Source organism: Ictalurus punctatus, chromosome 16 (genome assembly GCF_001660625.3).
Source record: "Ictalurus punctatus breed USDA103 chromosome 16, Coco_2.0, whole genome shotgun sequence".
NCBI classification, from domain to species: domain Eukaryota; kingdom Metazoa; phylum Chordata; class Actinopteri; order Siluriformes; family Ictaluridae; genus Ictalurus; species Ictalurus punctatus.
This window is the reverse complement of record NC_030431.2, coordinates 13979485-14005582: the sequence shown is the minus strand read 5'-3', so window position 1 is coordinate 14005582 and position 26098 is coordinate 13979485. Positions and strand designations below refer to the sequence as shown.

Here is a 26098-nt window from a genome sequence, read left to right as displayed (position 1 = left end):
AATCAACTTCAGGATGCGTTGGGCCATATCACACCAACCAGCTTTGGATTATTTTCCTTTACAAGCACTCCCCGTTGTGTTTTCCTTCTTACCTAATAGCCTTTTATTCTGTTTGACTGGTCACTTGATCTGAGTGGGTTTAATCAAAACCTCAATACCTCACAAACATACATAACTATTCAGTTAGTGATTTGAATTTTACATGTTTTAAATCCTACTCTTGAGCCCTTAACCTTCACCTGTATCCTCTCTCAATTCTAAGTTACACTCTTATGCGAAATGAATAAATAAAAATGTAAATATTCACATCACAGATGGTCTCGTGGTCTACTCATACCGTTTATCGACGAGCTGCGAAAAAGTACTACAAGTCCCAGAATTCTTTTGTAGCGAAACGACTACTCTGATTGGCTGGTTTGCGGTAACACAGGAAGTGAAGACGGACAATACGAAGCTGCTTTGTATCTAGGAACAAATATAACTAATATAACGGGCTTTATCTGGCTCGTTGTAAAGGTTTGTTTTGTTTTGTTTTGTTTTGTTTTGTTTTGTTTTGTTTTGTTTTGTTTTAAACTGACAAATTAAATTCAGCCTAATTTCACCGGCGTCACAGACTAATCTGCTAAAACGGAAGCAGTATTAGCTTGTTTGGCTAACAGGTAAGCAGATATACAGTAAATGGAAACTGAGCTTTGACTGAAGCTGATGCATATATTATGTAGGTTAAAGTTGAAACATAGCCAACACAAAAGAGATATCACGTTTTACCTCTGTTCCTTACACCAATGCAAACTAACTAATGTCAAACTGGCAGACTAGGTTTAGGTCTAAATGTTATGGATTTTCTATTTGACAGTTTGTTGTGTAATACACATAGTACAGGTGACTTATGGGCGGGGCGCTGGTGCTGGGGGTGGGGACAGGTGTCTTCCTCATCGCCCTCATGTGGATAGGCACGCTGGTCCTTAGTCTCATCATGTCGCGTGTTGCTGGTTCAACCAAGTAAGCCCATCATTCACCTCTCTCTCTCTCTCTCTCTCTCTCTCTCTCACTTGATTTCTCTCTTGCTTGTTCTGCAGAGCTGCCAGACCAAACGTATCCAGCTAACAGCACAATGTGCTAAGAAAGTGACAATGAAGTCAAGTCAAATTGATACACTGTATGGCCAAACGTTTATGCACACCTGACCATCACACCCATATGTGCTTTTTTGAACATCCCATTCCAGATTTAGTCCTCATTTTGCTCTTATAATAACCTCCACTCTTCTGGGAAGGCTTTCCACTGCATTTTGAAGCGTCGCTGTGGGGATTTGTGCTCATTCAGCCCCCAGGGCATTAGTGAGGTCGGGCACTGATGTCGGACAACGAGACCTTGGGTGTTAGGGTTGAGGTCAAGGCTTTACCGCTCCACACTTGGTAAGCCATAGCTGCGTCCGAAATCGCATACTGTGACAATACCGACTGCCTTCGATTCAGTACCTACTGCTCAGCCGTGGGTACAATACATACTGATCAGTATAAGTGGTAAGCATGAATACAATTCCAACATATTACGTGGTGCGGATTCCGAGCCAGTCCCTTTGCATTATGGGATAATGCAGTATCCACAGTGTCCAGTGGTTCCATACAGCGGAAGCAGTAGACCATACCGGTATTTCTCGCCTACTGTTTTATGAATACTGAGAATTCGGACATACTACTCCTTTGGCGTACTGCTTTTAGCTCCTGTGTATTAGGGTAGTAGGGATATTCAGACACAGCCCATTTCTTCTTGGAGCTCGCTTTGTGCACAGGGGCAATGTCATGCTGGAACATGTTTGGGCTCCTTGGTTCCCATGAAAGGAAACTGTACTGCTGCAGCATACAAAGAAATCCTAGAAAGTTGTGTGTTTCCAAATTTGTGGCAACAGTTTAGGGAAAGCTCACGTATGGGTATGATGGTCAGGTGTCCACAACCATTTGTCCATATAGTATATTTACACTGAAATGTTATGGCAAGGTAAATTGCTTACATGTAAGTCACAGAATATACAAAACTCAAAAAAGCAACAAGTACACCAATCGTTCGTTTATTCATTAATCTTCTATAAATACTTTATCCTGGTCAGAGTTGTAATATTCTAACACAGGTGAAAGTAGATGCAGGATGGGATGCACCTTAATTACAGGGCATCAAACACATAAACATCCACACACTTGTTCACACCTAGGGGCAATTTAGTGTGCCAGTTCAAAGACCTGGTATGTTTTTGGTAGGTGGGCGGAAACCAGAAAAGCTGGAGGAAACTCCTGCAGACATGGGGAGAGAAACTACATACTGCAAATAATATTGATATTGTGATGTCACAATACACTTTTCTGAGATGTCACAATATATTTTTTTTTAGACATTTTAAAATGTTTTTGTAACAACTACAAACTCTTGAGTTTGAATTTTGGATTATGTACTCAATCCTGAAACATGTAAAATGTTAAAGGATTCAGGGGCATGGTAGCTTAGTGGTTAGCATGTGTGTGCTTGCCCTATGTGTGTGTAGTATGCATGTTTCCTCTGGGTACTCCAGTTTCCTCCTCCAGAGACATGCATTGTAGGCTGATTGGCATTTCCAAATTGTCCCTAGTGTGTGAATGGGTGTCTGAGTGTGTGTGCGATTGTGCGAATAATGGGTTGGCACCCCATTCGGGGTGTCAATGCCTCATGCCCCGAGTGCCCTGGGATTGGCTCCAGGCACCCCGTGACTTTGTGTAGGATAAGCAGTATGGAAAATCAATGAATGTTAAAGGATTTATACATCCTTTTTCAGTGTAAACGAATGTATATTGTAGGCATGTATATACTAGTTTTATAAGATAGTTGCAAAACTATCTACCCAATTAAAATAAATTTGATTAAAATAAGTACAGTAAGGGTATAATATTCAAAGTAGAAAACAATGAGTAATGTAAACAAGAATATTGCACTGAGCTAATATAAGGTATAATGTGACTAAGTGACACTGGGAATGTGGGAATGAACAGGGCTAAAAGCCATTTAGGAACCTGCCAGCCTGCAGACAAACTGATCATTAGCTTGTTTGTCTATGACTGAATGCTCTGATAACAATTGCCTGGTGGCAATCTGCAGAAAAAAGATTGTAAAACCTGTGAAGTTTATGAAGGGCTAAAAGTTATTTAGGCCTAGATGGAAGAGATGTCTTATAAAGTGCCCAGTAAATGTACACACTGTTTAAAAACCTGTTCACTGTCACTGAAAATATTAGTGGAATGGCTCACACTGAAATATTAGTGGAATGGCAGTGTATATCGCTTGTACAAGTGTATCAGGCCAGTGACTATAGCTACAAGAAAAAAAAGTATTTCTGTATATCTCATATTAAATTGTTTCAGAAAATAAAACAAAATCTAACATAAAACAAAGGCAACCTGAGTAAACACAATTTAAAAAAATATATATTTATTAAAGCAAAAAAAATTATCCAATACCAACTGGGCCTGTGTGAAAATGTCTTTGCTGCCATAATTACTAATTCCCCAAATCTATGAAACTGCATTCATAATACGATTCAGCTGGACTAGACACAACCAGGCCTAATTACTGCAAACCCTGTTCAATCAAATTAACACTTAAATAGAACTTTTTCAACAGCATGAAGTTGTTAAAAGGTCTTACCTAGTAACACACTATGCCAAAGTTGAAAGAAATTCCAGAAATGATAAGGAAGGAGGTGATTGAAATAAATAAGTCTGGGAAGGGTTACAAAGCTATTTCAAAGGCTTTGGGACTCCAAAGGACCACAGTGAGAGCCATTATCTCCAAATGGAAAAACAGCACAGTAGTGAACCTTCCCAGAAGTGGTCCACCTTCCAAAATTCCTTCAAAAGCACAGCAACTGCTCATCCAGCAAGTCAAAAAAGAACCAAGAACAACATTAAACGACATACAGGCCTCTCTTGCATCAATAAAGGTCACTGTTCATGACTATGATACTATCAGAAAGACACTGGGCAAAAATGGCATCCATGGAACAGTGGAGAGGTGAAAACCACTGCTAACCCAGAAGAACATTAAGGGTCATCTGAATTTTGCCAAAACATACCTTGATGATCTTCAAACCTTTTGGGAGAATGTTCTGTGGACTGATGAGTCGAAAGTGGAACTGTTTGGAAGACACGGGTCCCATTACATCGGGCATAAACCAAACACAGAATTCCACAAAAAGTTTGTCATACCTACGGTCAAGCATGGTGGTGGAAGTGTGATGGTGTAGGGATTCTTTGCTGCTTCAGGACCTGGGCAACTTACAATAATTGAGAGAAACATGAATTCTGCTCTCTACCAGAAAATCCTAAAGGAGAATGTCTGGTCTTCATTCCATAAGCTGAAACTTAAGCGCAACTGGATTATGCAGCAAGTCAAGGATCCATAGCATAGGAGTAAGTCTACCTTGGGATGGCTCAAAAAAAGCAACATTAAAGTTTTGGAGTGGCCTAGTCAAAGTCCTGACTTGAAACCAATTGAGATGCTGTGGCAGTTCATGCTCGAAATCCCTCCAGTGTGGCTGAACTAAAGTAGTTCTGTAAAGAAGAATGAGCCAAAACTCCACCACAGTTTTGTGAAAGACTTATCTCCAGTTATTGGAAGCATTTGGTTACAGTTATTGCTGCTAAGGGTGACACAACCAGATTTCAAGTTTAAGGGGGCAATTAGTTTTTCACACGGGTGATAGGTGGATTTTTTTTTTTTTTTTACTTGAATAAAAAAATGTAAAAAAACAAACAAAAAAAAACCCAACTGTATTGTGTTACTCAGGTTGCTTTTGTTTTATGTTGTATTTCATTTGAAGATCTAAAACAATTTAGTACAAGATATACACACAAACAGAAGAAATCAATTCTGTTCAAATACTTTTTCACAGCAGTGACGCCATGCCTAATAAACTGGCATCTGAATGCATATTTTTTGTTATACACGTTACACCACAGCACTGCTGAATGCTGAATTCTGATTGGTCAGAAGGTGTTGATTAATTTTCTACAACAGCAGCTCTGGCTGTGGTTCCGTCTGCAAGATTTATAGTCAGGTGCTCATTGTGATATTTTAACAACACAGGGAATTGTATGGCAGTCACGCCACATAAACAGATTTAAAAGGTGTCTAATAGTTGATATGGTGGAACTTTTCTCTAAGAAGACATTTATTTAACATATTTGAAAGGAGTCTCCATTGTCAGAGCTTTGTCCGAAGTAAAGCTGTAATTTTAAGTTTTCAAACAGAGGAAAGTCCTTCGGATGGATGGGTTTGCTGTTTCTCAGTAGCATGACTAGCTGCATTTTTTTTTTGGCCTTATTAACGTGAAGAGAGAGGAAAAAACAGTGTTGAAGTTATACACTTTATAGCTGTTGTAAAATAAGTGATAAAAGGAACTAACTTGTTTCATAAAATTAAATGATGTTCTACAACATTAAACTTAACTATAAACAGATGCACGATGTGTCGTTCTTTAATAGAAAAAAAATGTGAGTGTTGGCAAGTTGCAGAGGAATTAAACACTACAGGACATCCTGTTATTGGACAGTAATCAACTTTGAGGCAGTAACTCCCTCCAAATTGGGCCACATCACACCACCTCATTGTTAAAAAGTTTCCTATAACAGCAAGCGCTGTCATGTTTTATTCCTTATTTATTTGCTTTAAATGAAGCAGAAGGTTGCAGTTGCAGCAGCTGTCACTAGCAGATAACTAAATGTATTCAATATAGCATATGCTGTGAGCATCCTGATCAGCCTCGGGCATTTCAGATGAGCACTTGCTGGATGTTTTGATCAAACACCTTATGCACTTGATCCAATGTACATAATTTACAAATAATAGAAAGGACATTTAATTCTGTGACCTCTAGGTTTCTTTGTTATTGCAAAATGATATTATATTACATTATGCAGTCAAATTGTGAATTTTTAAGATCTTCTTCCATGTGTTTAAATTTATGTGCATATTAAATGAATAATAATCTATTCTTTGATCAGGCTTGGGATCATTCCCTTGGTGCTGTTGGCTCTAACCATCACCTTGATCCTTGTGTTCTTCCCTCGTACCTCTGAATTACCATCTCCTGTTAAAGAAAAACAGGTTAGTATGTTATTTTCATCATTAAGGATGAACTACACACATGCGACCCACCTCACATCCTGTTCTTAGGATAGACTCCAGATCCACCGTGACCCTGACTAGGATAATCTGAAGAATTAATAAATGCACACAGGATTAAAAGCTGCTCTTCCAGCTCACCTGTCAGACCTTTTACAGATCTTTTAACATTTGGGAGTTAGTATCACAAAAATAACCTATAGTTTTTGATTTAAAAGGACATACTGGCAAATAAATAAAAAGGTTTAACTATTCATACATTCCTTGAATGGTGATGTTGTAGTCTCAAGAAGGATTTATTTATTGAGGGATTTATTTATTAAGGTGGCAGTAAAATGATTTTGTGCTATACATCAAAGACATTTGGGTTTCAGTTCAAAAGATGGATATGAGACGAAAGTTTAGGATTTCAGTTTTTATTTGCTGGTATTTCCATCTAGATGTGTTAAACAACATAAAAGATAGAACCTTTTGTATCAGACCACACAATTTTTAGGTGAGCAAAACTATAGGAACAGATAAGTCTTGATGTAAATTAAAGTAGATTATACTTAATATTTGGTTGATTGGGTTTTCTCCCTTCAGTCTCCACTCCAGGAGGTGAAATGCTGCTCAATTGGGTTAAGGTGTGGTGATTGACTTGGCCAGTCTAAAACATTCCACTTTTGTTTGTCCCCTGATAAAGTCCTTTTTTGTGTTGGCGGTGTTTTTTATCATTGTCTTGCTGCATGATGACGTGCCTCCCATTTAGATTTAGATGCATTTCTCCACAAATTTGCAGAGAGAATGTTTCTGTGGACTTCTGAATTCATTCTGCTGCTACCATCATGAGTTACATCATCAATACAGATTACTGAGCCTGTTCCAGAAGCAGCCATGGAAGCCCAGGCCATGGCACTACCTCCACTATGCTTGTCTGATGAGTTTTGGATCATGAGCAGATCCTTTTCTTTCTCCAGACTTTAGACTTTCCATCACTTTGGTAGAGTTTAATCTTGGTTCCAAAACTTTTGTGGCTTATCATTGTATTTCTTTGTGAATTCCAGTCTGGCCTTCAGATTCTTACTGTTGATGAGTGGAGTGCATCTTGTGGTGTGGCCTCTATATTTCTGCTCTCAAAGTCTTCTTCAAAAGGTGTATTGTGGTACCTTTTTTAATTACATGAATGTGCAGGTGTACAGGTGTTCCTAATAAGCAAACACATTCTACAAATCTGACATTCAGTCTCAGTTTCACTAGAAGGTTCAATTCATTAAGCATATAGCATGTAGACAGACAATAGCCATAATATGTAATGCTAATGTTATCTGATGTTTGCTAAAATATTAGCTTTATGTTTAACTAAAGGCTTCCTCATGTGCCAGAATGTTTACAGATCATAAGACTAGAGATTATAGTTGAGCAATCATGTTTTGTAGCCTTGCATCCATAAAACATCTACAGCTAAAAGAGTCTTTCCCCTTTGGCTCACCATTCTGACATTTTGATTGCTCTCTTCTGCTACAGGGTGAATACAATGGATATTGATTGTCCGTAGACACCTATGTTGTATTCATTTTGTGTCCAACCTGGAAGATGACTTGCTGTCAGATAGAACGTTATAAAGCAAAGTTTATCTGGGAGTTTGGAGAACTTTCCCATATCTGTCCCCAAACATTTATTTTCCAGATATTACACCAGTCAGTAACAAGTTTATGTGAGTCATTTGTTTTTGACCAAAATGCCAAACAGAACCGTATAATGACGAGGACACAATCTGGCAAAACCCCCAATTTTCAATTTTTTTTTATTTTTTTTTTTTTTTTTTTTTTTACAATTAACTTCTTACTATTAGCTTTAGGTAATGCATTTAGCATGTACTACAAATTTCAGCTTTGGACTATAATAAATATATTATAATGAGTTATTCCACCAAGTCTGAATCAAAATTAGCAAAATGCTTATGTGAGCTCCCTGCTTTACCCCAGGAACAGAAGTTAAAGTGACCTCTAGGATACACTTTAGCTGAGTACTCATCCTGGGAAAATAGTTCACATGTTTTATTAAGCAGCAAAAAGAACTGCAAAGTGACTAGACTAAGATAAATGCGATCTTCATCAGGCTCAGGTATAGTACACAGTAAATACGAGGACAGTAACACTGAATGTAGGAAAGTTTATGAGCCCAGCAATTTGCAAACAATTACAACGGTAATAATTTATGTATTAAAGAATGTCACGTCCTACTTTTTATCTTTTTGTAGTTACATTTAATGTTGTGAAACATCCACAAAACAAGTTATCACTTAAGTTATAGCAGCTACAAACAGTCATTCCTTCACCTTCTCATGAAGTTAATACGACAAATATAATCCAGCTTGTTGCAGAGGAACTGCAGTCAGAAACATAACATACTTATACTTTCCCATGGTGGAAAACTTTAATGAACAGCTTTAGATCTCCAACTGTTTGACACACTGACACTGGGAGACTCCTTCCATACACGCTAAATAAACATCTTCAAGTAGCTTCACCATATTAATGATTACATGCTTTTCTTTGATAAATAACATGTTTTATAAACCTGTGATTTGCTGCTGGAACTATTGTCAGAGATGCTGTTAAAGAAAATGAATCAACATCTTCGGACCAATCAGATTTCAGAATTCAGCAGTGCTTTGTTATAAGCTAGATACAGCTATAACATAACTCATTACACCACACAGGCATTGTAAAGAAAAAATAAAGGTGATTTTATTCCATATTATGTACACTAAAGTAAAGCTAGTGTTATAAGTTAAGGATTCCAAAAGATATTGGGATATGTTTACTTACACCCCAGCACAGCTGATCAGTCCCTCCACGATATTGCGATCTCATAAATGAACGCAAAATCAAGCAAACACCACAATATTCGGAGGAGCTTGTTATTTTTCAAAATTATCGCAGATTTTGTGCAGATTTGGGCCAAGACACGTCATGGGACATCAACACAATGTGCATTCATCCAAAGTCCTCTTTGGTTCACGTGCATTGAACATGAGTACAGCTAAACAGTCTCATTTACCAACAAACATCACAGCGAAAAACCGTGCAAAACTTGTAAAACGTCATCAGTTTTGTGCAACTGCAGTTTTGCCAATTTGCCAGATTTGCCATTACGTAAGTTGCATTGCAAATTCTGAAGGAAAAAAAAACACACACTAAATCACATTAAAAAAACCTTTGTGAAATCCTGTATGGACTGGTTGAACTCTCAGATGATCGTTCCAGCTATAACATGAACAGTAGGTTTATATTAATGTGCATTGTTTCTATAGTAACAGCTCATACACAGGGACTTGTATGGAGGATGCAACACATGCAGTACTGTAATCTGAGACTAATAATATATGGATTTAATAATAAAAATGGTATAATTGTTGATGTGGTGAAGGTTTTTTGTTAGGAGACATTTATTTAACATTTATGCGGCTATACCACAGTGCTGTTGAATTCTCCAGTGTAATTGGTTGGAAGGTGTTGATTCATTTTCTCTAACAGCATAGCTCTAACCATAGTGCAGCTGTAATCAAATCACCGGTTTTTATGCTCAAAGCCTAATAATAAACTAATTACAAAAAACATTATTTAACAAACATTAAGAACGTTAAGAAACCGTTAAGGTCGGTTTCTACTTGATGCAACACTTCAAGTGGCATTGTTCAAAAACTCACCTGTGTATCTTATGTACATCTGGTGGATTAAAAGTGACATTGACTAGATGGCACATCCCTGTATGTCAGGTTTTGTAAAACTGCCAAACTGTTAAAAAAAAATAAAATAAATAAAATAAAATAAAAAGTACAATTGTTGATGTGGTGAAAATTATTTGTTAGGAGACAATGTTATTAATAAATGTTATTTACTTAACATTTATGGAAGGAGTCTCATATGTCAGTGCTTTGTAACAGTCACTGTGCTTTGCAAAGTTTCCCGATACAAGAAAGTCTTCAAAAGTTTATCATTTGCAGTTATTCTGAAAAAGCTGTGCTTCTTGAGAGAGAGAGAGAAAGAGAGATGCTAGTGAGGGAACAATTGGTTATCTATCGTTGCTATAACACAAGTAATAACAAGAACTAACTTATCTCGCGGATGTTCCACAACCGTTATAATGTGCAGAGTGTCGTTCATTAATAAGGTAAACATTATAATCATTGGAAAATCACCACGGTATGAGTGGAATAACACACTCCAGACTCCAGAATGTACATTTTAATGTGTATATGTGCACTAGTATATGGACAGGCTGCAACTACTATCCATTATGTAATCATGTATTATATGGTACTGTTGATGTATGGGATTTATAATGATTAGTTTGGACTGAAGTGGAGATATTTTTACACCCCAAGAGAAGGAAATGTCAGGTTTACAAACCAAGCTTTAGGACTACAATGAAAGGATGCAGGCTAATAGCTCAAAAATGCAAGATGACCTTGTTCCCAATTTACATTTTCTAATTGTCATGCTGCTTGTTTGTGTGCGCGTGTGTGTGTGTGTGTGTGTGTGTGTGTGTGTGTGTGTGTGTGTTTAACACAAAGACCTGGTATGGTTTATCTCTCTGCAGCAGCAGAGTAGCACAAACAGCCAGCAGCATATCCTCTCAATGTGTTTCTGCCAAAACCTGTGTCCTGTCTGCCAAACTGCCCCTTTCAGTATACACACACACACAAAATGCCACAGCCACAATTTACGTTTTTCCTTTCAGTCTGAGATTAAAACAGAATGGATAAAAAAAACCTAAACGTTGTTAAAACCCCACAAATCTGACCTTTTTAATGTAATCACTAAGTGTCTTAGCACACAATAGTGTTGTCTCTAAATTAATCACTCACTGAGTATCAAAACATACTGTAATATTCATGAAATACCCATCCACGGTGGCTTTCCTTGTTATTACTGTTTATGAGACTAATGATCTGTGTTAATGAAGGATGTGATGATCTCAGATTTCAGCTACATGCAAAAGCAAAGTGAAGTGGTTACAAATGTCAAGGCACTGATTAAGCTTGTGCTGAAAAGCAGATATCTATTTGCGAGCTCAAAATGAGCTAATTGGCTATTGTTAGTTACTCATGTTTATACCAGAGGGCTGTTGAATTCTCCAGTGTATTTGGTTGGAAGGTGTTGATTCATTTTCTCTAACAGAATGACTCTGACCGTAGTGCAGCTATAATTCAAATCACAGGTTTATATGCTCTAAGCCTAATAATAAACGAATAAAAACAATATTATTTAACAAATAAGAACCTGTAATCAACGATATTGTGAAGCTCAGAGATGGTTGTTTAACATTTATGGAAGGAGTCTCCAGTGTCAGTTTCAAACAGTTAAGGCCGGTTCATACTGGACGAATGAGTTTGTGTGCACATGAAGAAACAGCAGCAATGAAAGTTGTTCCAACACTCATCTGTGTATATTATGTACATCTTGAGGTTTAAAAGGTACATTTACTACAGTGGTGCTTGAAAGTTTGCGACCCCTTTAGAATTTTCTATATTTCTGCATAAATGTGACCTAAAACATCAGATTTTTCCACAAGTGCTTAAACTTGATAAAGAGAACCCAATTAACCAAATGAAACAAAAAATATTATACTCGGTCATTTATTTATGGAGGAAAATGATCCAATATCACATATCTGTGAGTGGTAAAAGTATGTGAACCTTTGCTTTCAGTATCTGGTATGATCCTCTTGTCCAGCAATAACTTCAGCTAAACATTTCCGGTAACTGCTGATAAGTCCTGCATGTTAGCTTGGAGGAATTTTAGCCCATTCCTCAGTACAGAACAGCTTCAACGCTGGGACGTTGGTGGGTTTCCTCACATGAACTGCTTGCTTCAGGTCCTTCCACAACATTTCTATTGGATTAAGGTCAGGACTTTAACTCAACCATTCCAAAACATGAACGTTATTCTTCTTAAACCATTCTTTGTAACCTTTTCCAGCCTCATGAGCAACAACTGTTTTTCTGAGGTCCTCAAAATCTGTTTTTGTTCATGTTTTTGTACACTTCTACAGATATGTGTTGTGAAGATCAGACTCTGATAGATTTCTGTTCTTTAATTAAACAGGGCACTCACTCACACCTGATTATCATCCCAGTGATTGAAAACACCTGACTCTGATTTCACCTTCAATAAATAAATTACCAAGTATAATATTTTTGTCTCATGTGTTTAATTGGATTCTCTTTATCTACTTTTAGGACTTGTGTGAAAATCTGGTGATGTTTTAGGTGATATTTTCCAGATATACAGAAAAATTGAAAGGGTTCACAAACTTTCAAGCACCACTGTAGATGGCACGTCAGAGCCGAAACATCCCTGTCTGTCGGGTTTTGTAAAACTGCCACACTGTAATGTTTAGCGATTTCATGCACAGTGATGTTATTGTCAGTGATTGTTGTCATGAGCTGCATCTCAAAAACCCTTACTGTATATTCAAAAGTATTTACAAATCTAGAAAAATCTAGAAAATCCAGAAGACTGCTATTCAAACTGACCTTACGGTAGGTTTCAAGGCTGCATGAGAGATGTTTAAAATTCAAACACTAACTGTAAGAGTATAAACGGTTAGTGTTAGTACTCAGTAATGCTCCAGAATACTATGGAAGTATACAATTTGAGACATGTTAGGTTCTGTATTCAGTTGTGGGCCGTGTCACTTGTTATCCTGACCCCACTATTTACATTGGTATTGCATCATGCAGATGCATCACATTTCATTTCTGAGGATGTGCACAAGCGGTGCTTTAAATGACCAAAGGATATGCAAATCAGCTATCTTGCGTATACAATTAAAAGGAAGTATAACTGAGCCTTTGGAATTAGAGTTAAGGCCTTTCCTTTAAGTTTTTTGCTGTGTAAAGTCTTCAGGAAAGAGTACTTTGTGGTTTTGGTTTTTGATAACATGACAGGCTAAATTTTGTATTATTAACTTCAAGAGAGAGTAAAGAAGAGAGTCTGATGCGGGAGTGACTGTTTATAGCTGCTATAATTAAGTGGTAACAGGAACTAACTTGTCTCACACCACAGCATTAAACATAACTATAAAAGATCCAAAGTGTTGTTCATTAATTACTAAAAAATTGCTGTGGTGTAAAAGAAGCAAAACACTTTGGCATGTACTGTGATAGGAATATAATCAACTTCTGCATGGTAACTGTAACACTGCTTCACATCAGGTTGCATCACACCACCTTGTCTTTGATTAATTTCCTACAATAGACACACTGTCATGCTGTATTGGAATCAGATTCTAGTAGCATACATATTTACTTATTTACAATTGAACAATTGTCTAATTGGATCAGATACAGTGCCCTCCACTACTTTTGGCACCCTTGGTAAAAATTGTCTTTATTGTATAACCTTTTGATCTTTTGTTTTTAAAAATCACAAAAGTACTCATATATAACAAATATATTTGAAGTATATTCCCATTAATATTTTTTTGTTCACCTGGGAGACTAGGAACAGGAAATTGTTCAACCATTGACATAAATATGAGGTACCACTCTTAATCATTCATAACAATGGGTAAGACCAAGGAATATTGCTGTGATGTGCGGCAAAAGGTTGTTGAGCTTCACAAAATGGGAAGTGTCTATAAGAAAATAGCACAAACATTGAAAATGCCCATTTCCACCATCAGGGCAATAATTAAGAAGTTCCAGTCAACTTGAAATCTTTTGAATCAACCTGGAAGAGGACGTGTGTCTATATTGTCTCAACGCACTGTGAAGAGGATGGTTCGTGTGGCAAAAAAAATCTCCAAGGATCACAGCTGGAGAATTGCAGAAGTTAGTTGCATCTTGGGGTCTGAAAGTCTCCAAAACTACAATCTGAAGTCACCTACGTCACCACAAGCTATTTGGAAGGGTTTCAAGAAAAAAGCCTCTACTCTCATCCAAAAACAAACTCGAGCGTCTTCAGTTTGCCATACACTACTGGAACTTCAAATGGGATCGGGTTCTATGGTCAGATGAAACAAAATAGAGCTTTTTGGCAATAAACACCAGAGGTGGTTTTGGTGGACACAGAGAGGTAGCCATATGGACCTCATGCCCACGGGTAATTATGACGGTGGCTCATTAATGTTTTGGGGCTGTTTTTCTGCCAGAGGACTTGGACATTTTGTTAAGATACATGGCATCATGGACTATCAAATATCAAAAGATATTAAATGAAAACCTGACTGCCTCTGCCAGAAAGCTTAAAGTGGGCGGTGGTTGGATCTTCCAGCAGGACAATGATCCAAAACCTACATCACAATCAACACAAAAAAGATTTACTGACCACAAAATCAAGGTCCTGCCATGGCCATCCCAGTCCCCTGACTTGAAACCCATTGAAAACCTGTGGTGTGAACTGAAGAAGAGTGTCCACCAGCGTGGACCTAGAAATTTGAAGGATCCAGAGAGAACCTGTGTGGAGGAATGGTCTCGGATCCCTTGCCATGTATTCTTCAACCTCATCAGGCATTATAGGAGACGACTCAAAGCTGTTATCTTGGCAAATGGAGGTAGCACAAAGTATTGACTAAAAGGGTGCCAATAATTGTTGCACACCTATATTTAACAATTTTTTTTCGCCAATTGTTTGATATCCATGAGAGCAGAGTATTTTTGTGATTTTATTAAGAGATTTATATTAAGAGAAGTGCAAAAAGTTAAACGATAAAGACAATTTTTCACAGCCTTCTTTGCTCATATTTAACAAGGGTGCCGATATTAGTGGAGGGCACTGTACATCACATTTGTCATTTAAATGTTAACATGACCATGGCACAGTCCTGTTTTGATTGAATGATTTGTCCATATGAAGGAATACATATTATTATATACAAAGTGAAAGAATTGTACATTTAAAATTTGAATAAAAACAATAAACAGAAAAAAATGGTGTTTCTAACTTGTCTGAATAATTTTAATTCAATATGTATACAATTCATGCAATATACAAATATGTGATGCATTGTTACTATTGCCAAAATATCTCTAGCACTGTGTACAGTGTGAGGAACAGCTGTTTACGTAGGTAGACAGGCATGGGACTTTCTGACTAGTATTAGGTGCATTGCTAACCAGCTATTTTACTCAGCTTGATGCAATATCTTATTGTTTAATAAGCATAGCTCTGATTTTGTCTCTGAAGGGAGCCCCAAAGGTAGTGCTTGTTAAGATTCCTGTTATGTTAAATGCTACGAAAAGTAAACCTTTGTTTGCTTGTTTTTACCAGAGAAAATCACGATATCTTGATACGAAAAGCTAATATCGGCACTGCAAACACAAAGAATGCTCTTTTTTCAGTCCTAAGTGCATGTGGAGAGCGAGTCACTCAGGACTGTGAGAGCAGCCTCGCTGTGTGCTCATGTTCTGCTGTCTGTGGTAAAAGTTTGAGCAGATAGTCTGCGTCTCCTGATAAGTGGCGGTCTGTTGTATAAGAAATGCTGGAGCCTTCACTGTTGTACAAAAACATATCACAGTGCCAATTAGGCTGGCCCCAAACAGGATCTGGGCACGGCTCACTCAATGCCGCATTAATAAAACATGGCCACCGCTCCTTGCTTCGCTAGCCGCCTAATTGGCAAATTAGAAAGTGAGATGCGTTAAACGAGAGAACACTGCATTCACTAGAGATGATGCCCTCCCCCATTTGTGCACACACACACACACACACACACACACACACAGACGGTGAGAGAGACTCCTTCTCGTTCTCTGCCTTTCTCCTTGTCCATGTCTGTCACTCTTTATACACATTCACTTTCATTTTTTTCTCTTTCTCTCTCACTCTCTTACACACACACTGTTATTAACGCAGCTGAACACCATTAGGGACATGTGGTTCTTTATTTCTTCATTGCCTAGAGCTTTAATTCAACATATACAGCTAAATTTAAACCTAAAAAGATTTCAAATATAATTATCATAAGCACACTGAAGAGGAAAGTGTTGGTTAAGTTACTATGACAATAGGGCAAGTTTTCTTTCCTTTAGAAGGCTATTCTGAAAGGTATGATCAGATATGAGCAGGATTCTGCAACACTGATAGTGTATATAGAAATACTTAAGCAAATGGAAAGTACATCTTATAAGAACTGAACCAGCTTTTCGCCTCTTCACTTTCACAAAGGAGTTGTGCTGACCTCTAGTGGACAAAACGAGATTAAAATCTGCATTTGAATTTGGTCTCTAATAAAGTGCCAATGCTGTCAAGGTTATAATGCTCTAATCTGCTTTGTTTCAGGTAGTGGACACCTTCTTCATTGGCCGCTATGTGCTCCTGGCGGTAGTGAGTGTGGTCTTCCTGGTGTCTCTATTTATCCTCCTACCCTTCCACTTCCTGGAGCCGGTATACGCCAAGCCCCTGAGAGCCCACTAGACCAGGCCTTGGCACATGCCAGTTCCCTAATGGACCATCCACCATCAGTGACGCTGACTTCAGATGAGAGGTTCCTACAAAGAGGCTCCAGTGTTTTTGTCTGCTGGCCAAATCAGATGTTCTGGCCTCTGTCTGACTGTAAAATAAAAAAGAGGACTATCTTATAGATAGCACTGCTACCGTAAAGGCAGAGATGCACTTGATTCACTGTATCTCCAGTTTAATGACTTCAGTAGCTGTATTGAATTACTATGTTATTTTCAGTTGGCTCTGTGGTTAAGGCTTTGGACTGATTGGGAAGTTGTTCAAATCCCAACACCACAAGTTGCGTCCTTGAACAAGACTCTTAAACCTCGACTGCTTTGGTGTGTTCTGTCTCAGTTGTACCTTTCTTTGGATAAATGAGAACTGGAAATGTAGCAGTGTTTCTCATTTTTGTACTTGCTGGATGTATTTTTAAATAATACACTCTTTTTTTTGCTGATATCTCTTAACTAAGTGGTGCATGATGTAGTTAAGAACTGATGCCACTCTATTAAATGGTGACCTACTACCCCTTATTGTCCACACAGACAACGCAAACCAGACATTTCATCAGTTCTGCACCATTTTGACATGCTAATTTGGCTCACCAGAAGCGTTCTTTAAAAGACTGTCTCTTTACACAATGTGACAAAAGCGCTAGGAGCAGAATTGTGTGCTTCAGCAGAACGTCAAGCTGCGCAAGTTGATTATTTGGATTGTAACAAGGAAATGCTCTGTGGGTTTTTGTTGTAAAGTTCAGAAATCTTTAAGAGGGATAGACATCATTATAGAGCTTAATTCATGTGAATGTTTATGTGTATACTGTGCACACTGAATACATTACCAAGCTTGCTTAGGTCTAGTGTTTGCATCTAATAAAAGACAGTTTGTTTAGACTCTGTAAACAATTTGGTTGGTCCACATCTTTTGAGACACTAACTCAGCCTCCATTCATTCAACATGGTTCTAACCGCCTGAAGCAGTATTGGCAGATTTTCCAGGGATTTTCTTTAGTCGGTAAACAACTCGCATCTTCTTAACGCCTTTAAATGTTATTTACTAACTAACTGGGAATGAGAAATTTAATAAATAAAAGTCCTACTGATTGCACCTTTAAAGGAAAATTGCTATGCACCCCTATTATGAAATATTATTGCAGTTATAATGGAACAGTTTTCAATAGATGTTTTTCAGATCCCCCCACTCAATGAGTTTGTGTTTTTAGAATGAGGGCTCACCAGGAAAATGCTTTTTATACCTACCTAATCATGTCTTCATGTACAATCTTTGCCAGATATCACCCTCTATGACAGACCTGTGCCTATGTGTGACAGTGCAGCTGATGGGAAGGGATAGAAATTTAATATTTGATATTTGGCCTCAGTTGTGTGATCTCCCTCATCTCAAGTCTTCACAAGCTGCTTTTTTAAAAAAAAAAAAAAAAAAAGAGAGAGAGAGAGAAGGAGATCAGGGAGCTGGGAAGGACGTGCAGTGAAATTCCAACCAGTCTGATGAAAGAGAATCTAATGAATCAAATCCAATCCTATTAGTTCCAGCCCACATCTCAACACTGAGGCTTTCTGAGCGCTAATGGATGGATGGATAGATAGATAGATGGAGCAATGGTTGGATAGAGAAATAAGGGTATGAATGGAGCTCTACATTGATTTGAGAGTTATTCCAACAGAATCATTAAATGAATAATTTAAGAATCATTAAAATATTATTCCTGCAATTGATTGCCAGATCAAGACTTCATAATTTGTGTTTGGTGTGCACATATCTGTTAACAGCATAGTAATATCAGATGAAAACACACAGTGCTGATCAGCAGTATAACCTCCACCTCTAGTCATTTCAGGTTCTTGCATAGATAATGTTTCTTCTACCATCTTTCTTTCTGTTTCTTTCTCTCTCCACACCTTAAGTCTCAGTTGGTTTTCAAGCTGGTTGTGACTCTCTCCTCTCTCCAGGGAGTGGGAAAATGAGTCGAACAAAGCGAACAGGGCAGCAGCGCTCATTGGGAGTCTGAGCGGGAGCTTTTGTGGTGCAGCCAGCTGGACATACAAAGAGACGTGAGAGAGAGACAGAGAAAAGGAAACTGAGGGAAATGGAGATCCAGGGCTAGAGAGGTGTTAGCCTAGGATGTGGGTGTGGGTACTGGGGTTCGGGGTAGGAGAGTAGAAGTGGGATAGCGAGAGGGATATAGAAAAGGGGAGGGTAAGGTGGGAGGGGGAGAGGAGTTGATGCTCTTTTGTGATCCACTCAAGCAGAACTCCTGCTCCCTCCTCCTCCTTTTGCTTTTGCTCCTGCCCCCTTTTCTTGGCATGTCAGTGACCTTTTAGTCCTAATCCTAACCCTGAGAATCCGTAGCTATGGATCTCACATTGAGGGCTAAGAGAGCAGATCTAGGATAAGTTCTTATTATCCTGCTGTATTGAGCAGTTCTGTAAGTTACTCTGGATAAGGACATCTGCCAAATGCTGTAAATGTAAAATAAAAAATAAAAAAAGTTACTTAAGATATGTAATAATAACAACCTAAACAATTACATGATTATTGTTGTTGTTGTTTAAATAATATAATATACAGTATTATTAGTAGTAGTAGTAGTACTAGCAGTAGAAATGTTTACTAAAATGTAACTGTGCCCTATTCTTAAACATTTCTATCCTTTTATAAGTGGACTTGTTCAGATAAAATTCTCACTTTTACTCATGAAATTGTGTGGCTTTATCCCAGTGGCTTGATTTTTATATGAATCTCTTAAATGTAAGTCGCTCTGGATAAGGGTGTCTGCCAAATGTCATAAATGTAGCACTAGTAGTAGTAGTAGTAGCTGTATAATGAACCTTTTTCTGTGTCTTACACTGTAGTCCTTGTTTTTATGCTATATCGTAATACTGCTTGTGAGGAAGGGCTTTCTCAGGAATCTCTCAAAAGATAAAGAGTGACAAAACTTCCTCTAATTCATCAGAGTCATTTTATTTCAGAGCTTAGTTGAAGTTTACTGTTAATGTGTACAAGGCCACATTAACAGTAAACACGTTTTGCAAGGGTGGGGAAGGTTTAAGTGCAGCATTCTCAAGCCGAGATTAATTTAGTGGCATTCCTTCACTTAAAGCTGAAGGCATGGTCATGTAATGGTTACCCAGGCAATGGCTGATGTATTTTTGGCAATACAAGTGTGGATTTTCTCACTGCCTCTCAGTCCTGCACCATTACTCCTTTTGTGTGAGGCCTTGAGGTGCTGTCACAGCCTCATGCACCTCCCATCTTCAACCCCCAATTCTTTCTATCTTTCTCCCTCTCTTTCCACAGAGGGGATTATCTCAAAGGCCCAACTCCTGGCCTTGTTTGATGGGTCAGTGCAGGCAGCTACAGTATAGACCCTCTCTGCCCAGTCCTGATGTCCTGAGGTAGCTTGAAGCGTGGCGTTTGACATTTTTAACAGGGATGTGGTGCTCCGTGTAGAGCTGAATGAAAGGGTCGCCATGGTTGAGGCAATGATAGGTGTGGTCAATGTAGAAATTGTGGTCAATGCAAAAATATTTGAATAGAAAGCCATGTTCTATTAGTTTAAGTGGGCTTGTTCAGATAAAAAAAATATTTTTTCTCATGTAATTGTATGGCTTTATCCCAGTGGCTTGATTTTTCTTAAATGAAATGCAGTTTCTCAGTCTGTGACCTGATACATTCTTAGAAATAAATGTAAAAAAAAAAAAAAAGGTTCAATCTAGCTCCATTGTCATGTAAGGAAGTTGAGGACGGATACAAATGCAGATAAGAGTTTTACTATAGGAGATATAAGCAGACAAATCCAAATCATGAAACAATAGCATGGTCAAAACAGGCAAATGATCAGGTGATCAGCAAACAGGATAAACTAGACAAGACTCAAATAATGAGGACGAGAACCAGATCAAAACCATGAAACATAAAGTCTTGGTACACGAAAGAAACTATGGCAACTGAGAGTAATACTTCGCAAGTCATTGTGTTGAAACAGTCTCTATATACTGTGGGGTGAGTGTGTGTGAGATTGGTAACAGGTGTGTGATTAGAACTCCAGAGAAGGTGAACATGTGCATGTGTGGGAAGTGTAGTCCTCTTCAGCAATGTTTGTAGTTCGTGGTAGTTCGGGAAGCAAAGCAGACTCTTGGCTGCAACGGGAGGTGGAGAAACTTGCTCAGCTGAACAAGAAGGTTGAGTGGCATCCTCAGCTGTATAGGGATGCTGAGCAGTGTCCTCAGTCCCGCAGAGAGGCTGAGTGTCATTCTTCATTGACTTTGCAGGCTGAACTAGGTTGGCTGTGTCAGCAGACTCAGGTGTACGCAGAGCTTGGTTGGCCATGTCGTCAGTCTCAACCATGAGCATAACTTGGTTGGTCGTGATGTCCGCGTGACGTCCGCTTCAGGCGTGAGCATACCTTCGTTGGCCGTGACGTTGTCTTCAGGTGTGAGCAGAACTTGGTTGGCCGTGATGTTGGCTACAGGCGTGAGCAGAACTTGGTTGGCCGTGACGTCGGCTTATGGCGTGAGCAGAACTTGGTTGGCCATGACGTCGGCTTCAGGCGTGAGCAGAACTTGGTTTTCCGTGTCAGCAGACTTGGGCGTGAGCAGAACTTGGTTGTCTGTGTCAGCAGACTGGGGAGTGAGGAGAACTTGGTTGTCTGTGTCAGCAGACTCGGGCGTGAGCAGAACTTGGTTGTCCATGTCAGCGACCATGGACAGGAACTTGGCGTGGAAGGTCACCTTGTCGACCTTGGACAGGAACTTGGCTTGAGAGGCCATCTCTTCGACCTCGAACAGAAACTTGGCTTGGGAGACTGTCTCTTCAACCTCAGACAGGAACTTGGCTTGAGAGGCCATCTTTTCGACCTCGGACAGGTACTTGGCTTGAGAGGCCGTCTCTTCGACCTCAGACAGGTACTTGGCTTGAGAGGCCGTCTCTTCGACCTCAGACAGGAACTTGGCTTGAGAGGCCGTCTCTTCGACCTCAGACTGGAGCCTGACTTTATGCTGGAACTCTGGAGATGAGACAACCTCATAGGTCTCAAGCTGGAGCTCTGGGGAGGAGGTTGCCACATTGACCTCCAACTGGGGCTCTGGAGCTGAGGTCGCCATGTTGATCTCCAGCTGGAGCTCTGCAGGTGAGACCACCTTGTGGGTCTCAGGTTGGAGCTCTGGTGATGAGGTCACCACGCTGAACTCTGACTGGAGCTCTCTGGGTGAGACCACCTTGTGAGTCTCAGGTTGGAGCTCTGCTCTTGCTCTCTTGTGGAGCCGTTTGTTGGCATGCCATCTGCCCTTGAACCATTCCTGTGAGCAGAAATATGATCCAGGTATCCCAAGATTACTGCATGTATGACACTGTAGGGTGGCTTCTTTATGGCAGCCCTCAGTCTTGCATGCCTGTATCACCCTTACTGCTGCCCTGTCGGCCTGGTGCTGGAGCTGAAGTGTGGAGGCGGAGCTGTCGAGCCACTCATAAAAGGTGTGGAATGGCAAGTCAGGCTTGCTCGTCACACTGGCTCCCCTCAAAAGTTGATCCAGGTTGTAGCTCTGCCCTGGACGCCCAAACTTCTTCATAAATAGTTCCGCAAACTGAGTTACATTATTGAGGGCACTTGACCCTGTACTGGCCAGATGCATTACCCAGTCACAGGCTGGGCCATAAAAGCCAGGACACAATGAACCCGAGCCACTGCCTCTTGTCTAGCTTGGGGTTCACCTGGCTCGAAAAGTATGTTTGGCAGTGGAACATGAACTGCCTTGGGTAGCCGCCCAGTCCATCCACTGAGGAAACTGGACTGACATGAACGGTGGCCAGACATTCCTATGTACACTGGTGTGATGCTCCCGTCGCTCTCCTGCTTCATCCATAGTAGGCAAAGTATTCCGTCACATAATGAGGTTGTGGATGGATACAAATGCAGATAAGAGTTTTATTATAGGAGATATAGGCAGACAAATCCAAATCATGAAACAATAGCGTGGTCAAAACAGGCAAATGGTCAGGCGATCAGCAAACAGGATAAACTAGACAAAGACAAGACTCAAATAGAAAACCAGATCAAAACCATGAAACATAAAGCTAGGAATAAAGGCTTGGTACATGACAGAGACTATTGCAACTGAGTGTAATACCTCGAAAAGTCTCTATATACTGTGGGGTGAGTGTGTGTGAGATTGGTAACAGGTGTATGATTAGAACTCCGGAGAAGGTGAACGTGTGCATGTGTGGGAAGTGTAGTCCTCTTCAGCCATGTTTGTAGTTTGTGGTGCATCCTGGGAAATGGAGTCACTGGTTTGCTGTGATATGACAACCATACATTTATTTTGTTTGTCCCTCTGGACAACTCATAGAACTTTTCTGTATGAGAAATGGTCAAAAGAAAATCTTTTAAATTATAATATATTTATTACATATTTAGAAATATTTTGCATCATTTTACTACAGATTTACTACATAATCTATTTGTCATTCGATACAAGTGTTCCAGTGCTTAAAAAGTGTCTGGATTCCGCTAGAAAAAATTCTTCCAGTTGCAAGGGCTTTCCAGCCAGTACTCCTGTAATGGTCCCAAAACATGGAAATCACTCAGAGTAAGATATGAAGAATATGATGGATGTTGAAGACACATTGCAATGTGCAGTGTGATGTGCTGCAACAAAACACCAGTATGCAAAGGTCCAGGCCATTTTGGCTGGCTTGTGCAGTTCATAACCAATTTAGCGGAGTTTTTTTGTGATTGTTGCGGCCAAGAATGCTTGATTTTGCGGTGTCTTTTTTAAAAAATTTGCAGTGCAATATGTAGTTTTTTGTGCTTTTTTGTGGAAAAATACTTGAATTGGTGGAATTGCAATTGCAGAAATTTCTTTTGCAGTGATGTTTTTTGGTAAATGAGACCTTTTAGCCGTACTCGTGTTCGACACACATGAATCGACAAGGGATTTGGCAGAATGCGCGTTGTGATGATGTCACATGATGCATCTTGGCCCAACTCTGTGGTAATATTGAAAAATTTGAAAAAGCTCCTGCTAATATTGTGGCATTTCCTTGATTTTACATTAAGTTCTGCAATCACAAAATCGGAAAAACCCTGGAGGGACTGATTGATAGTCATAGATAATTCCTTATGAGATCCAAATGTGTAGCACTGGTGACATTGGTACCCAGTTAATTTATGTTGCAATTTTAAGGTTTTTATTTGACTCACACTTGTAGAATCTTGCCCTTTAGAAAGCTAGCCCCATTAACCAACTACGACTTGAGGAGAGTGTATTGTTCAGAACTTTGATATACTGTATATTGTAATGTTATTTCATTCTTTGCTCATACAATGTATGAGCTCAAGGTTCATAATTTCCACATGTCCAGGCCAATCAAAGTATAATATCTGTATACAGCTAAGGTTCACAGCAAGATGTGTGGGGTCTCTAGCCTAAAATTAGTTAGGCAGTTGTGTGGTTTCAGCCCAGAACAGGTCAGGACTGTTGCCCAGCATGGTACTTGTGTTCACAGTGAAGCGAATCAGCGAGCCTGGAGAGAGTGACACTGGGTCTGTCTATATGAGACTAATCGCTTTTTCCCTTCTGTTTGATTCTGACCACTCAGCCACGATGATGTTTGAACCCCATACTGTGTGAACAGGCAAGAACAAATTTCTCCTGGCTCTTTGTGCCCAGGGCAAACTCTTTCCAAACTGTTTCGCCACTGATGGGGTTGGCAGGAAAAAAATGCCTCCTTTATGCCTTTTTTCAAGCACGTCTTTCCCTCAGAAATCAAAAGCCACAACATTCCTGCTGTCAGATTAATTGATATGTTTGGGATGAAAATTAAATGGTATTCACTTATGGTGAAACAACTTCTACTTAACAAGTGAAAATGTTCCAGTTGTATTAGCGATTTTGATTGCTCAGCTCAACGTTTTCATTGCCCTGAGAAGATAAAAGGCAAGTTTGAGATCGAAAAATAGTCTGGAAACTCTGAATGGGTCACAACAAAAGGGGTGCCTTTCAGACTAGGCAAGCCACTAAAGCCATTTGGGAAGGTCAGTTTTGTTTGAAAACACTCCCTCTTGGCCTCTCTATAGCTTTTCTGAGTAAGTGGTAAGCCCTCAGAACGAAGTAACAGGAGTGTGTCAACTTGCTCAAGATGAAGTGTATGGGCATGATGCATTTTTCTGGCCATTTGATGTTTTGAGAGAGAAAGAATGTTTGTTGTAGATTTGTCACTTGATTTTGACACATGATTAATTAAACTGATGTTCATCAGTAAAGGGCCCATCCTCCCTCTTTTGCTTTGCATCGCCTATCATACACCCTCCCATCCCCTTCTGGCCCCACATCCCAGCCTTGTTCTATATCTGTGGGACGTGCAGAACGAATGACACAGATGTTGTTGGACGAGACAGCACCCCGTCCCTCTCCTCCTCTCCTCCTTGCTCCCAGCATGGGGTCTCAAACTTGTTTTTCAATCATTGTGTCCTCCAACTTCTTTTCCAAAAGAACAGAGAACAGAGAGGAGAGAAAGAGGGGGAGAGGGCGTGAGGGAGGGAAAGTGAAAAAAGCACTGGTGGAACATAAAGAAAATTCTTTATAACAATCCCCAAATAACTTAGCACAGGTCTGCTGGTAGCGATCAGCTAAGCTTGATTTAGGTTTGACCCCCACTGGGATGGCACTGTAGGGAAAAACTGAGCACTGAGAGACCAGAAAAGACAAGCATTTCAGTTCGGATCTTTTCCATGTGAAGATGCAGCTCTCAGCATGGCTGCTCTGTCTGGCATTCCTGTGCACCTGCTTGGTGCAAGCGTCAGGTCACTGCAAGTGCCACTGCACGTGTTTACCCGAGGACCAGCAGCTACAGGTGGCTAAGAGGTCAGAGAGGGCAGAGGGCAAAGGAAATTATCGTCATCGCCTGGCACATGCACATCCATCACGCAGAGACAGGGGTCACCGCAGAAAAGGTAAAATCTGAACCACAATCTGTTACTTATCTGCTTCTAATCAGGGTTCTGGAAGCAGTGTCTTGTGATTTCGTCCACTGTGTGATAAAGTAAGATGAAGAATGTTTCATGGAATTATGAAGCTGTGTGCTTTAGACAGTATTCCGTTGTTGCTCATCATAATACGAAGATTGAAAAGATGATCAGTTATGCATGGATTACGCTCTGCTTGGTTGTTTCTACTCCGGATAAATTCCATTTTCCAATCTTTGTCAAGAATGTCACGGCTATGTTCATACAACAGCTTTGAGGGGAACACTTGTTGTGTGTCAGCATGGGGGTAGTGCATGAAATCAATGCTACTTGTTAAACTCTTTTTCATGAGATTTTTTTTTTTTTGCTTGATGCCTCGGAGTTACTATATTAGAGACATTGTAGTGGCTAGCATAGCTCAATTACAAACATTATACTGTAGAAAATTTCTCTGTTGATGCTGTTGAGAATCTGTTTTCTATATTATAATACATTTAGAAATTATTATTATTATTGTTATTATTTTTTC

General features: G+C 39.5%; 1 protein-coding gene across 2 annotated transcripts; it reads left to right on the top strand.

Moving 5' to 3' along the window:
- The first annotated feature begins 424 nt into the window (after positions 1–424).
- On the top strand, positions 425–17491 carry tmem218 (transmembrane protein 218). Of its 2 annotated transcripts, none has more exons than XM_017489859.3 (4): positions 425–659; positions 878–1002; positions 6030–6132; positions 16425–17491. In XM_017489859.3, the coding sequence occupies exons 2-4, from the start codon at positions 890–892 to the stop codon at positions 16557–16559; spliced, it is 351 nt and encodes a 116-aa protein (XP_017345348.1). In that variant the 5' UTR covers positions 425–659; positions 878–889; the 3' UTR covers positions 16560–17491. The 2 variants fall into 2 exon arrangements, with proteins under 2 accessions (XP_017345348.1, XP_053542963.1); XM_053686988.1 differs by having other exon boundaries at positions 429–659; positions 857–1002.
- The last annotated feature ends 8607 nt before the right edge of the window (positions 17492–26098 follow it).